The sequence below is a fragment of the Synchiropus splendidus genome, chromosome 10, assembly GCF_027744825.2.
Source record: "Synchiropus splendidus isolate RoL2022-P1 chromosome 10, RoL_Sspl_1.0, whole genome shotgun sequence".
Classification (NCBI taxonomy): Eukaryota; Metazoa; Chordata; class Actinopteri; order Syngnathiformes; family Callionymidae; genus Synchiropus; species Synchiropus splendidus.
In genome coordinates, this window is record NC_071343.1 from 14,128,028 (window position 1) to 14,142,841 (window position 14,814).

Sequence of the window (14,814 nt, forward strand, 5' to 3'; positions counted from 1 at the left end):
TCGAGGAACTTCATGGTGAAGGTTTCGCGACATGACCCTAGCAGAGTGGAAGTTTCAGTTGCGACTAATGTGAGTCGCTTGGAACCGACACCGTCCACATTGCCAAAGAGTCCAACTCAAACCCGGGGAACTTGGTATCCGCTCTGACTTTACGTCATTGGCCCTGTTAATAATTTTTATGGACAGAACCGCTCAGCGCAGCCAAGATAGGAAATATGATTGTCATTACAGCGTGCTGCCTATTATTCACTCTCTGGGGTCACAGCCCAAATAATTGCGTTAAATCCTTCCCCACTGAGAAGATTGTTGCGTGAATGAAAGGTAAAATCCCACTAAATCAATAAAGATACAATCCCAACTGAATTTCCACAAAAAGACATGAACTCAACTATCTACAAAGGAAAGCTGGAGCTGCGGAAGCTGCTCAAATCCAAGTGAATTTCATGTGTATTCGAGGTCACTGTAACACCCATACAGTTTCATATAATCAACAACGAAACATAAAAAACGCGCCACAAGTGATTGCGGAAGAACTTCTATCTGAATCTTTAATAGAAGAAAACGTGTTTGACTGTGCAAGCTAAGTGCTGCTAGCTGCAGCTAATGGCTAAAAACAAAGCTATCAACATTCATTGAGCAACAAGCTCACCTTCCAGTTGTAGTTGGACTTGGGAGATTCCCAGTTGCGCCCCCTGGTGACACCAGTCAATGTAAGACTTCCCAGTCGGGAAGTGGGAGAATCCTCACACGCCCCAAGTACGCTAGGTGGCTTCCGTCAACAGGAAGTTGCTAGTTGCTAACAGAGGGTGACGGTACGCCATCATTTGAAAGATGAAATCTCATGTGAACATATTAAATCAAAGTATAAACATCGAAACACGAGGATAAGACGTGACAAATCATGATGGTAGATGCGATGGCGGTGGTTTTCTGCGTGTTGTTCATGGAAATATGCAAAAAGAAACCTCATAATGACTGAAGTCGCGAAACCCAAGTTGCGCATCCCAGCCGGACCATTGTTTGTCTAATGTGTATTTATCAGGGATTTTGGGGGGTGATGACAGTTTTAAGAAAATCCTGGTGGAAATCGCAATTTATCAAGAAGTTGCTTAAACCCAGACAAGACACAAGAATAGCTTTGTGTATGTCACAAATCAACTTTGATAACTGGACCACACAGGACTCTGTAGTGCCGTCAATCCCGGGTCTGACTTCCACGAGGGAACTGGAACGCAGCACCAATGCAGCTTTTCAGAGTATAATATTTTAAACCCAACTGAAAGTTGATCAATCAGCAGTCCACAAATAGAGTTCTGCTTTCTCAAGCCTTCCAAAAAACTGTGACCATTGAAGCCGCAGCTGAAAAAATGCTTCTCATTCAAGGATTCTCGCCTTAAGTCAATACAGTATCAAACAGACGCCGTCTTCCTCGGGGGTGGGACGTCAAAGCGTGGCTTCTACCATGGGAAAACTGTACGTCTCAAGATTCCTCCCGATGATTGACGTAGGAACTAGGGCCAACGTGTTAAGACACTACCAACATTGTGCAAAAAAGGAAACATTTTCAGTCGAAGAGTGACGTTGGAAGAGAGTCGAGGCATGTTTAGAAGCGATATAAGGTCTCAGCCTTCACAGTTCCACCCGGGGCTCAGGAAGTTGACTGAACCTGACGCTAAAATGTTGGGATAAGACAAGACATCACAGATCCATGCCAAAACTCCCCTCTCAGCTTCCCACGGGTTTAAATCAGACTGAAATTCTGATGCAGTTTGACTTCCTCCTCTGGCAAACCTTCATCAATAACAAGCTGACTCAACGGATTAAAACCAACAATTGTGACTAAGACACAGTAACAATCAGATTCACGCTTCATTATTGACTTTCCCAGATCGCGACAAGTGTCGCTGCATTTACACGCAGCAATTATTTACTTGGAAATTTGCCTCCCAGGAAGCCAGTTATTTGCCCTTTGGTTAACAGTTAACCAGCGGTGTTTAAAGCCACAGGACGTTCCAGAAAGAGGAGATAAAAACGCATTATCGCTCTCCATCGTAACATGAGGTGAATTGAAAGGACGTCAGCTCGGCAGGATTTTCCAAATATGGAAGATTTCAGCGACGTCTTGTAAAAGCGGTAGGATTTAGGTCAGTCGGCATTTCAATGTTTCCTCAGATCAGTGTGACCCAGGATTAGTCTTGACTCACTGAATGGTATTTCCCCAAGTTCCCCCGAGTGTGTAACGTTATGAATCGACTGACAAATTGTTGATAATGGAGATGATCATTTGAGTAATGACAACAGCACGCCTGAGGTCTGCTGCTAAAGAAGGGCGATTAAATCACTTCCATTGTGGCTGTCAGGACGAGTGTTCCAGGAGCTGATAATCTGCAGGGATATAAACGTAATACCAAGTATTGGGTTCACAGGGTGCAGCCAAAAGCACCTAGATATGGACCGGCAAGTTGCAAGCATGATCATCTATGACTGCAAAACATCTGATCTGCAGCAGACTGAGACCTCGCAAGATGATAAAAGGGAAGTGAAGCAAAGTGACTCATGGTGAAGAGGGACAAGAGACAAATTGCTCTTCTTCAGGTGCTTATGTGACAGAATCCAACATCAGTAATCCAAAAAAATCTGCTATACATTACGGCCTTGCTTGCTGTGTGAATGTACTTTATTTTGCTTTCTCACGTTTCACTTCTGTGCAGCATTTTTGTTTATCCACATTGAAACAGCTTTTATTTCCTTTTTCCTTTCTTGAATGTCATGTTTTTGTTTCATTAAAAACTCTCACATTGTCTAGAATAAATATATTTTTCTGGATAAAACAACTTTATTTTCATGTATTTAAGTATTATTTGTCATCATAATCAAGTTTTATGCAATTTTATCTTAAGTTCATCTTCAAATGTTTGTCAGTTGATGGATAGTGCCTGATATTTATTGAATTTGTTAAGTGAATTAGTGGAATTATTTTTCACCTCCAATTCAAGCAGATCTCATTGCGGCCTGAATGATATTTAAATACCCAGCGGCTACTTCTTGTCAGCATAGCGATGAGAACGGGACTCAGATTCATCCTAAATTCACAGCATATTTCATTTTGAATCTAAAACTCAGGAGTGACAGTGAGGTCCCAGCGCTGCACGATGATCACAGCCACTTTACCTCCATTTGGCCGTGAGTTTCACCTGTAGCTGCAGCAGCAGTAGCACTAAGAGCTCAAACAAACATTGGGAAAGTAATATAATTATCACAGAGCCTGTGCAAACAAAATGAATCCCGAGCTGAGCCTCTGCACCCCCGCCACCACAAACACTGCTGCTAAGAGTCGGGGACACTTTAGGGGCTCGGCCTCTCCCGCCGCCTGGGGAGCTTTAACGTGGGCCGACCAAAAAATGTCAATCTGAAACAGCTGTGGAGCGGGAGCACTTCCAAACGCACACGTGTTTCAGATACACACCGCATGACGGCTCATCTGCACGTGCAGCGGCCCGCGCTCTTAGATTCACCCCGCGCACTTGAAGGTACCACGGATAATAACAATTCATATCACATTTGACTTCTTTTCTTCTGGATCTTCTTTTATTGTTGTTCAAGGGTTTTTTTTTATATATAAACGTTGGTGAGTCAAAACCTACTGACATCTTTGAATAGAAGACTATAGAACTGAGCAAAAGCATGAGCTCTTCAATCGCTAAAAAGCTAAAATAACCAACTTTGACAGGGACCATATTTTGGTGAAACTTTTTGCTCTTTTAACTTTAGAACTTAAACTGTTGTTGTGCATCTTCATTATATAAAAGACCCGGAGCTGGTTGGAAAGAGCTTCTGTCGTGGAAGGGAAGTCAGTAAGAACAGGCCTTTCCTGCTTGAAGTCACAGACGTTCCTACACAGCCCTGACTTCATTCTGTGCACACATTCATAAACAACAAGTCAGTGATGTCCGTCGAGCGGGTCACAGGGTCCACTAGCTTTCCCTCCACAGCCGTAACAACGTGGCTCCGGTGCCAGCAGCCCATGGCAGCCAGCTCGCTGAAGAGCATGGGAACCAGTCTGGGAGGCAAAAATGATCCATATCAACATGTCAAAACAGCCACTGAAGAGAGAGCAACAGTTCAAGACAGTCTCCACGACAAAGTCAGCTCCACCTGCAGGAGTTGAAATGGAGACTGTAGATACAGCGGAATTGCCCCAGAGACATGCGATTCAAACACAGGAAATTGCGAGCGTTGTGGCCAATTCGTTCAAGGTAAAACGCCAAACTGAGGTCATGCTCTTCGACAGCATCCGAGGAGAAGGCGATGAATCACTGACACGCGCTGACAGACGCATCAAAAAGACAGCGCTTGTTTTCAAAGCAACCTGCATGACTAACAAGGAGATCCCCCCGTTGGAAAAGTGCTGAGCACAGCAGAAGTCAGAGGCCGCCAGCGGTCAAACTTCACTGACTCAATCTGCATAGGCGGGCAAGATTACAGTTCTGCCTCCTCTATATCTGGATTCTGGTCACAAAAACCACCTCGTTGAGCGGCAAAATATACATTATCATCAAACGAGACCACACAGACACAAACATCTGCATCCTGGTAACTCGCTCTGCAGTAAATATCACTTATCTTCCCCAAACGGCCTCCTCATCTTCAAAAAAAAAAACAGTTGCTAAATTACAAGCAGAATGACTAGAAATGCAGGGAGGCGTGTCGTGAAGCAGCGGCTGGAAAATCAGCCTGAAAAACTGTAAACAAAAAAAGTTCTATATCCTGATTTAACTTGGCTGGAAGCAGAAAATTTGAAGGATGTGTAAACAAATAAAGTTGGTTGACCCTTCGACCTTCCTGGTGGTTTAGGGCAACACACCCCTGCAGCATTAGCCATGAAACTACAGCCAATTGTCAGCCATACTTCATCGGTTATATCCTGGAGGTGGGGGACACCCTGGACCGGTCACCTAGAAGGAGGTGAGGTAAAGACAGAATACCACTCGCACACACACAGACAGACACCTGCGGCCAATTACCAGTCATAAATTAACGTAACATGTGGAGGGAGGAAACCAGTGTGTCCGGAAGAGACAAGCAGTGGGAGAGTACACGACTGCCCCCCACACACACCAGCGGAGGATGGAATGGCCTCAGGTTTGACAACACCACCGCCACAGTGACTTCAGTAAAACTACTTCCAAATCAATATGAAACTCAAAATGTAGTCTATTTAAAACTAGCATAAACACGTGTCTAAATCCCTCTCATTACATTTGTGTTTCAATATTTCGATTTTATAAGCACCTGTTTCTTTTATTTTTTCACACAGATTACATGAAATGAGCTGCAAAGTATTGAGCATTGCATCCAGTTAGTAAGTACTAAGAATACGTAGAAAAAAATCCAAATAAGATGAGTTAGCAAACTATGCTGAGTTAACATTTGTGAGTATTTCTGCTACTGGCAGTCGCCAATTGAAAAACAAAATGACTTCAATTGATATATTTTGAATTATACATATATATATATATATATAAGCTACACAACTTCCACTTTACATCAAGGCGTTGGTTATAAAGTGAATTTAGAGCTATTCGTCTCATCTCGAAAGCGAACTAGTTCCACTGCGCATTTACACTTTGTCACTGAAGAAAAGTGAAGCGAGCGCCAACGCCAACTTTTCCGGAAGCTAACTCACACTTAAAACGGCGTGACATAAAAGTTGAGCAACTAAGACGTGAATTCCAGCAGCGCCGTCCCCCGCTCCGGAGGCTGCTCTCGGACATGTCCCGACACTTCCTCCGTCCCGGCAACCCGCCACCGCGCCGCCGCCAGCGACTCCTTCTGAGTCCGGCGGAAGCTCCGCAGCGTCAACGCCGGTTCCGTGGCTCTCACCTGATCAATGTCATGGATAGAAAGTTCCGGGAATAGTTCCTCCACTCCTCGCTGGAAACTCCAACTTCACGGACTGGTCCACTTGATCCAAGGTAGCTCCAGGAGCGCGGGCTCCTCCTCCTCTCAGGATGAGGTCATCTGGACGGCAGGAACATCACCAGAGGGTTGGCGAGCCCCCCCTCTCCCCCTCTCACCCTCTCCCCTCCCCTCCCACCCGTGGTTGTGTACATACCGCATGGATGTGACAACATGTCGGCTATGCTGAGGACGTGTCTGCGTACTCATTTACTTTTGTCCACTGAAATTCCTGACTTTATTTTATAAGCTTTTATTCCTTTTACTTTAGAACGAAAGGCTAAAGCACACAGAAGAACCACCCATCCATTTCCCCATGAGCAGAAGCCAGGTCGAGGGGGCAGCAGCGGGATTCAAGAGACACCCCACTAGGTCGAATTAAAATGTGACTGAACACGTTTTGTCCTCCAATCTCCGAGATTTTCCTCACAAGCCTCATCTTGGGAATTTAAGTGTCACGATCAACAACAGTTGAGAGCCGCAACAATTGTCAGTGCAAAAGACGACTGGCATCTTTGTTCCCTTAAAGAACCAGAGCTGTGTGTTGGTCTCTGACTCCAGGAATCGTGATGGGCTGACGTGTACAGCTGGTTCATTGATGCACATTTTCCACTGTAAATAAATAAATAAATCTATCTTCCTTGGAGCTGTGAGTCGATTCTAGATTTTGAGCGATGGCAAATAAAAGCAATAGCCTGTGCAAGTCAGCCAATCATGACGCGATCTTTATCAGACCAGGAAGTAGAATAGAATTTATTGCCATGATCATTGGGGGTCCCACCAACACCATATATATATATATATATATATATATATATATATATATATATATATATATATATATATTTTTTTTTTTTTTATATAAATGATTCGGGTGTGGTAGAAAGTGGCTGATAATCCTTCATTTGACGCTTCATTTCCCCTTTAAAACGTTTTTAAAAATAATCGTAGGACCACCAAATACATTCAGGCAACTTTGTCGACACTTAGACTTTTACAAAACACCTGACATGCACCTGCCGCTTTTCCATTTCATTAGAATGCTAGTTGGTTGTGTGATTTCACCCACGATCCTCTCTTGGACTCGCTTTTATGGAGAAGCGCAGTCTTCAGGAGGAAGGCCACCCACTGAGCTCGACACCAGGAGACTCTGTCCGAGAAGCCAATTCTAAGTCTACAGTGGCGCCCTCTCGTGGTGAGACTAGGTTTTGCGCGTCTGCGAGTAATATCCGTGATATTTTTCCGAGGCCGCGTACCACTTCCTGCCGCTCCCCTGTGTGAGGTGCGGCGGGCTGGACACTGCGGTGATCCACTCAGGGTCAGCGCGACCGTCAGCAGAGCACCAAGTGCTGCGCTCCTCCAGCACATCACTGCTGCCCTCACACACACACAGACGGTGCCGGCAAACGAGAGACAGGTTAGAAAGTCAGGGAAACCTCTTTTAGAATCTATCCTCGCAAAGAGATTGTTAAGAAACGACTTCAGATAGAGATCGACATCTCGCAGATCCCCTTCCTCAATTGGTTTCTGCACAGAGAGTCTATTAAACACTTCACTACAAACAGAATGCACATTTTTTATTTTTACGTGTTACTTTATTTTCATTTATGTTTGATATTTATATCGCCCATCCACATATACCTGTGCAGTGAACAGTTGTAATGGGCTTGTTTATGACTGTATGTATGGTTCTTGCAATAAAAAAAAAAAAAAAGGAAAAACAAAAATGAAAATAAAAAGACCAAGTTCCACCAGTTTGGTCAAGTTTTCAGCGTCGTGTTGCCGCCATCTAGCGGTGGTCAATGCGCATTAAATCAACCAAACTAATGCAATCGAATCGTTTATTGATCACGTGATCTAACAAGTGCCAAGCGACGTACAAAATATCTTTAAGGCGAACATACTTGGACCCACATCTGGTCAACTTTTCCACTTCCCTGCAAAGCACATGCAAAGTGAAGTTTCCTAAAAGTTGCGGAACACAGACCGAACGTCCTGAATCCCAGACCCACTTTCTTCGACCTCTGACCCCCGCAGCTTCACCAACACCGCTCAGTACTTCCGCGGCTGCTGGATGAAGTAAGAGCGCTGCACGTGCGGCTTCTCCACCGCGGGGCGCAGCCTGCTGTGTCGCACGCTCACTGGAGTCTCGGGGAAGTCGTGGCTCAGCTGCGATGCGAGTCAAAACCCCAGTCAGTGATTTGAAAGGACATTATTGACACGAATAGCTTTTACCTTATCAAGCGCTCCGGTGAGAAGAATGCCAATCTGTTGCATCCTGTTGGAGGCCACTGGAGGCCTGCAGGGGGGAGAGGAGGAGCAGAAGTAGCTTTGAAACATCTAAGTCAATGCCCTGGACAAAGGGTCTCAAACCACAAGTGTCAATGGATTTCACTGAATATATCGATATTTTCCCTCAGCACTTGCCTGACTTTCTCAGGCCTCTTCATGTCCTGGACGCCGGACTCTTCCAGACTCTTCTTTGAAACCCGTTTACCACCAGCTTTCACTGGGGACAAACAGATAAATAACAGTCGTGATGCATTTTAGAGAAAGAGTGTGCGCACAGGGCCACACCCTCATCACGCTTAAAACCCTAAATCGGGATTAAAGTAAGCCGACTGAGTCCGACTTCTTTGAAGCAACTGATTTTCAAATTTATCAAATTTAAATATAAATACAAATCCAGAATAAATGAGACACCAAAAAGTATTAGTGGTAGCTTTTCAAACAGATTAAAACAATGCAAATCATCAGTGAGAAAGTTGATATAGTCTCATATGGCACTAAAAAACAGTATACAAAATCATAGAACGTACACAAAAACATTTGTTTATTAAATAGTTTCAAAAGATCAGGGGTCCTGACTATGCATTTTGCCGACACTAAAACGTTATTTAAGACCAAGACATTTGAGAAAAGTAAGCGATAAACAACGCAACTGAAGTCTTCGTCATCAAGTCATCATTGATATGTTACTTAAATGTATTATTACTTAAAGAAACTTCCGCATCAATCAGAAGCATTTGCAGCAACAGTCCTCAGCCAGTGCCGTGCCACACATTCCTCGACCACTGACGCGTTTCCCCAGCTCAAGGTCTCTCTGGAAGACTGAAGGAACTTCACACTGGCACATGTTGGTGCCGCCAAACAAGCCACACGCACCAGCGCGGTTGTAAATCCAAATGTAAAGCAACTGACTGGTGGAGCTGCTGTGTAACCGCCGCACAGCATCAGCGTGAGTGAAGTGGGTCAAACAACAACGGCGCTTCCTGCAGCTCCAGCGGACCGACTGACCAGGTTACCTGCTCGAGCGTGTCCTGCCTTCAGCTCCGGCTTCTCCTTCGACCCGGACTTGTGGACTTTCTGCACCATCGCGGAAAAGTTGGGAGAACAACAACAGACGGCTGCGACTGGAGGCTCGGAGATTTATGCGCTGACGCTCGTGACGTCATCGCGACACGCCCCGCATGTCCGTTCTGTTTTGTTTTTGCCACACATTTTTTACTCTGCAGAAATTAACCCCTTGATTTAGACTCTAAATTCCGCTCCTTCTCTAGTCCCTCTATTATTTGCATTAACTCCACGACTACTGCTACTACTACTACGACTAGATATATAGTATTAATGTTAAAGTTTGGACATTCACTGTCCCAGAATTCCATCTGATTTTTCATATTCTCCTTTCATCTTTCATCATTCAGCAGTTCACTGTATGATGCAGCATTTCATCACTTATTTGAACCTATGACCAACACAGCTATTTATAGTTAGTTTACTCTGTTTTCACAAGCAACTCCTTAGCATCTTTAGCATATCTCTTTAGCTTATTAGCATAGCTTGTCTTGTTTGTAATCAATTTAATTATTTGAGGTAATAGAAAATAAAGTATAAATAATGATTTGACTTCTCATTATTTGAGTTTGAGTTGTATTATTGTGACGTCAAATTACTTACATTACTCAGTTTTAGTCAGATAGCATTTGGTGGCATGATACTATTATTGTTAGTTGATAGTTTTACAACTTAATTTTACTTTTCAAATGAGTGTATATATGTATAGATATATAGACATATATATAGATATAGATACATATACAGTGGTACCTCGGTTCTTGACCACAATCCGTTCCAGACGGCCGTTCGAGAAGCGATTTGTTCGAAATCTGAATGGATTTTTCCCATGACAATGAACGGAAAAAGAAATAATGTGTTCCAAGCCATAAAATAGTCTTTTGTAGGAGTGAATGTAGAGTGTCTGCTGCAGGTGCGCTGTTCCTCTATGTGTGTGGCCGCTGCATGTGGGAGGGGTTGCCGAGTGAGAGACGTCTCTCTAGAAGTGAAGAGGTGCCCGGTGCGTGTCCAGCTCTGAATGTGCGCTTCTGTGCAGTTTGGCTGTGACAAAGTCATAAACCAAGTAACTTAGCTCTGTCCCAGACTCGCCTCATCCCTGTCCCAGCTCCAGCCCACAACAGGACATCAAACCCTGGAGTGAGCGCTCCAGCCTCGGAGGTGTGGAGAGCGAGCACCTCCCCTGTGACACTCTACCACGGTCCAGTGCAGAGACAGGAAAGGTTTTACACCCCAATATGAAGATAAAACAGTCAGTAAATGTAGCTAACGGGACACGTCTGCATACAGAGGCTGCGTTATACACAATAACAAAGTGCCTCGTGGGTCAGCTGATCGGTCCGCGCACGTCATGTTTTTTCCAGCTTTTTTCGGGGGCTTTCGAGTTCTGGATTTTCGTTCGAAATCTGAAGCAAAAAAATCTCAAAATTTTTGTTCGAACTTCAACTTGCTCGAATACCGAGGTACCACTGTATATAGAAATAAGTAAGTCCTAAATTCGAATGTTACTTAGCATTTTCTTTGAGCAAACATTTCATCTATTTCTTTTATTATTTTTTGTCACAGGCTTAACATAGTCAAAGCAAATGACGTGTTTGATCTAGTTTCATTAGTACTAGCTCATGACTACTGCATAAGTACGTTTTGTTATCTTCATTTCGTCTTTGCATTTCATGATACTGACTTGCCATTCATCCCAAGACTGACGCCACTTGTGGCGGAGTGGAGAACACGCAGCAGCAGCACAGACTCGCTTGTTGCTATGGTGACGGCACCTGCAGCTCTAAATCAAGTTCCAACAGGAAGACCAAAGAAAAGGAGATGATGAGATCTTAAAAAACAAAACTGACCTTTTTATTTTCATAGCAGGTTGGTATGACGAAGACTTTGTTCTCCACACGTGTTCTTCATATTCATATCTATAGATCTAATATGGCACAAGTTCATGTATCACCACTGCGGATGAGTGTAAACCAGGTTTCTATGTACAACAACATGGAGACGACGGTTCAGGACACAAGGACGACAGGTACTATCTGATCCCTCTGTACAACATCTACACAACCTCTGTGGTGGTTTTCATCTCTTGTTTTTTGTTTTTTTACAGATTAGAGTTCATGATCCACTTTGGCTTGGCACATACACACACTCCATCTCGACTCTTACGGCAGATCCTCGCTCACATGACTCGCCCCTTCATATCGCAGCTAAGGTTTGAATGACACTAACATCGAGACAGCAGGACACACACACACACACACACACTCACTGTCCAGCTTGCTCTCGCAGCACCATTTCATCATTCCTCCACTAGATTGAAAAAATAATTTAAAAAAACATTCCAGGATTTCCTTCTTTGGCACTCGCCCGCTCCTTCCATCTTTCCATCTGAACTCTCCTGCGTACAAACACATCCAATTAAAACACACACAGGCTTTGTCTCTTGTGTTCCCCCCCGTGACTCCATAAACTCAACACTTTTTGGCAACTTCATGTTTACACCCAAGAGTCAGGGGAGCCCGGGTACTGCTCGGCCCGGTACGAAGGCCTCCGCGTGCTCGCGTAAATGTCCACAAAGTTGGTGCGAGGCTGCGAGCTGTAGTCCACAGTGGGAGCGTAGGTGATGACCTCGTCCATGTAGGGGTCGTCGTAGCGAGGAGGCTGCATGTACATCCGGTACGTGTCATAGCTCCTCCTGCTGGGCTCCTCGGAGTAATACATCGGCTGAAAGCAAACAATCCGAAATGACAAAGAATGAAAGAATGAACTGCCTACTTCATTTTGTCACATCTTTTTGGGTCAGTATCTTCCTGCTCGACTTTGTTTTCCTAACTTTTATCAAGTGCATCTTCTGTTCCCGAGTGACCGTGTGCCAGCTGCCAACTGTGTTGTTAAGTTAGCCAACACGAATTAGCAATGTCGCTCATATAGGGAATTGTTAATGTGGCCCAGCCCCTCGCAGCCCCCAAGATCAGATGGTCTCTCTGAAAGTTGACTGTCTTTTGCCCGATTAAAAAAAAAAATCTTCATTATTTCTTATTGTCATCCTAATTTTTACTCTCTCAACCAGTATTGTAGCTGTTTATTTTCAAGTGCTAGTATCCGTAAGTGGGTTGACATGAAGACACAGAACCTCTCACGCACACACGCACGCCCCAGACAGTTCCACTCATCAATGAATGTTTTGGATGGTGGGAAGAAACCAGAGTGCCCAGAGAAACCTCAGGAAGGCATGCAGTGAACAGAACTCCACACAGACAGAAGGTTTGAATTCCAACCCAGAGTCGCCTGGAGCCAGAACCAGTGACCATGCTAAGATTTTTTAAAAATGTGAAATGAATCAGAATCTGTTCTTCGCACACTACAACACAACCACACAGGCGGGACTGATCATCAGCGACTGGTTTGACCGTGCACACGCGGACGAGTCCCGCCATGACAGGTGCCTGAGATGAACCCGGACCGTCCGAATCATCCCAGTCACATCCACTCTCCCTCACACAATAGCTGACGGGCCGGGTCCTTGGCAGCGCCACCTTTCATTGGCAGCGGAAAACGCGTGCGTCACTTCGCATTAGCCGAGTGGCGCGGACGCGTCGGCTCGGTGCATGGATCAGAACCTGCGCTACCAGACACTTCCAGAGGGATTCAGTGATTTACAAGAACATGCTTGTTTTCTGGCTCTGACTGAGTCGGTTCAAGGTCTGGCACAAGGCCTGTCTGTGGCCCTTCAAACTGCCATGCTTAAGGTAGGAGCTTAAGACTGGCGTCAAAAAGCTTTGTTGGTTTAAAAGAGACCTCCACACATAAATTCAAGTCTTTCAAGTCACCTGTGTTCTTCTGGGCTCCTCTCGTGTGGGCGAAGGGTAGTAATATGAAGAAGGCTTCACTGACCCTGAAAGAAGAGCAACAAATACATTCAGTATTTTAAGACAGCAGAATTGAGACGGAGACAGAGCGGATTTGTGGGTTGACAGAGCGAACGGTCCAGCGGGTGGCGGTGGGGAGGGGGAGTGGACCATTCCAAATGACCACACTAATGTGTACACAGGCCGCTGGTCATCCTGTTGGCTGGAGAGAGCATCCAGAAATTTCCACTTCAACGCAAACTCTAGAGGCTGCAGTCGGTTTAGTCTTGTGACTGTCTGAGCTGCAGAGTTTGAATCTGTCCTAGACAGTCAGGTTCAGATCCACATATTAAAGGTGAAACCACACAGTCATCCAGTTCCCAGCAGTCTCCCATCACATTACATTTAACAGGCTTCCATGCGTGGGTCCTGTGAAGACGGGCGATTTATCCATGCTATCTGAAAAAGTTGCCTAAAAATGTTGGATAAATAAATGTACTATGAGTCCATTAAGTACTGCAAATGATTACATTGTTACATTACTATTAGTATTAAGCAGCATTTTTTCTTTTTTTCTAACAGGTCAAAGTAAAAAGAAACAAAATAATTAGTGGTGGGACTTGAACGAGTTAAATACGATGAATTAATTTACTTTAATTTAATTTAAATTCATTTCATTTAACAGTTTGCTCTCCAGACAAGAGGGAACCTTTGTCAGTGCAGGAGTTCCTGGTCCACTGATCCCACTGATGCACAAGACACGTGGCAGCTAGGATGATAACAACAACAACAAACATGGAGGAATCCCTGAACAAAAGCAAACAAAAGCATCTGTTTGCTTTTGTTCAGGGATGTTTTTCACTACACAAAGGCCAGGGTTTCCACTACTTTGAATGGACTTGAAATTCTTATAAAATTGAAATTCTTATCCAAATATTTTCAAGACATTAAAAGAGCTTTAGTCTAAATAAGGTGATATAAAAACTTGAATATAGCCACCATCGTGATTTATTGTGCTATTGTCAAAGTAACGCAAAATAAACAAAATTCATTAATTCTCTGATGAACTAGATTAATTTTTTTAATCGAATCCCACCCCTGAAAATAATATGAACGCTAAAGGGCAACAGCGCCCCCTGTAGCCGGGCCAGTTTGAGTACCTGTATAGTGGTTCTTGTGCACACTGACGTCTCCTTGGTAGTTATAAAATTGCATAGCGGACTGAGTCCTCTGGTAGTCTCTGAGGGTCTCCCTCTGCTCCCTGGTGCTCAGCGTGGCAGGAGACGACATGGCGCTGGCAGCTGTGGACGCAAACAATAAAAAAAAAACATCTCAATTAAAAACAAACATCTTGAACCACTTCTTTTCCAACGGAGGAACTGGACGTGCCGGGGTTGTTGATGGGAGACAGCTGGATGTTGTTGGTGGAGAGAGCCGGCTGGGACCTGAACCTGTCCCGCTCCAGAGTCGACACTGGTGTGAGGAAATGATTTTGGGTCCATCCATCCTGTGGAGGGAGGCAGCTTGGTTAAACTTCTGTTACAAATCTCACTTCAAGAACTCCGCACTCACCTTCTTGTAAATGGTCCGCAGGTCACGATACTGCCACAGTGTGTTCAGCACCTGCGCTGCAGCCTTCACCACCTTCATAGAATAT

At 44.5% G+C, this 14,814-nt stretch overlaps 3 protein-coding genes across 9 annotated transcripts in view; all 3 read right to left on the minus strand.

The window, feature by feature from the left end:
* Nucleotides 1–6,030, minus strand: part of tanc1b (tetratricopeptide repeat, ankyrin repeat and coiled-coil containing 1b) — an 85,941-nt gene extending 79,911 nt beyond the window's left edge. For both annotated transcript variants that reach the window (XM_053876172.1, XM_053876173.1), the window contains exon 1: nucleotides 5,884–6,030. The gene's annotated coding sequence lies outside the window, so the exon portion shown is untranslated. The remainder of the gene's footprint in view (nucleotides 1–5,883) is intronic.
* A 1,521-nt stretch (nucleotides 6,031–7,551) lies between these two features.
* On the minus strand, nucleotides 7,552–9,428 carry dap1b (death associated protein 1b). Its single transcript, XM_053877407.1, has 4 exons — nucleotides 9,264–9,428; nucleotides 8,386–8,467; nucleotides 8,194–8,257; nucleotides 7,552–8,127 (listed from the first exon to the last, which is right to left on the minus strand). The coding sequence occupies exons 1-4, from the start codon at nucleotides 9,331–9,333 to the stop codon at nucleotides 8,011–8,013; spliced, it is 333 nt and encodes a 110-aa protein (XP_053733382.1). The 5' UTR covers nucleotides 9,334–9,428; the 3' UTR covers nucleotides 7,552–8,010.
* Nucleotides 9,429–11,141: 1,713 nt separating this feature from the next.
* Nucleotides 11,142–14,814, minus strand: part of LOC128766334 (plakophilin-4-like) — a 60,558-nt gene continuing 56,885 nt past the window's right edge. For all 6 annotated transcript variants that reach the window (XM_053877865.1, XM_053877863.1, XM_053877864.1 and 3 more), the window contains 5 exons: nucleotides 14,730–14,814; nucleotides 14,547–14,664; nucleotides 14,318–14,458; nucleotides 13,140–13,204; nucleotides 11,142–12,033 (listed from right to left, as the gene is read on the minus strand). In XM_053877865.1, coding sequence (XP_053733840.1) covers nucleotides 11,806–12,033; nucleotides 13,140–13,204; nucleotides 14,318–14,458; nucleotides 14,547–14,664; nucleotides 14,730–14,814 — 637 coding nt within the window. In that variant the 3' untranslated portion in view covers nucleotides 11,142–11,805. The remainder of the gene's footprint in view (nucleotides 12,034–13,139; nucleotides 13,205–14,317; nucleotides 14,459–14,546; nucleotides 14,665–14,729) is intronic.

Excerpts from the sequence above, each read along its gene's own strand:
- dap1b (XM_053877407.1), bottom strand. The coding sequence starts at position 9,333 with ATGGTGCAGAAAGTCCACAAGTCCGGGTCGAAGGAGAAGCCGGAGCTG. Across the intron at positions 8,468-9,263 it reads GGCAGGACACGCTCGAGCAG|TGAAAGCTGGTGGTAAACGG; the intron begins GTAACCTGGTCA and ends GTTTGTCCCCAG. Across the intron at positions 8,128-8,193 it reads TCACCGGAGCGCTTGATAAG|CTGAGCCACGACTTCCCCGA; the intron begins GTAAAAGCTATT and ends CTCGCATCGCAG.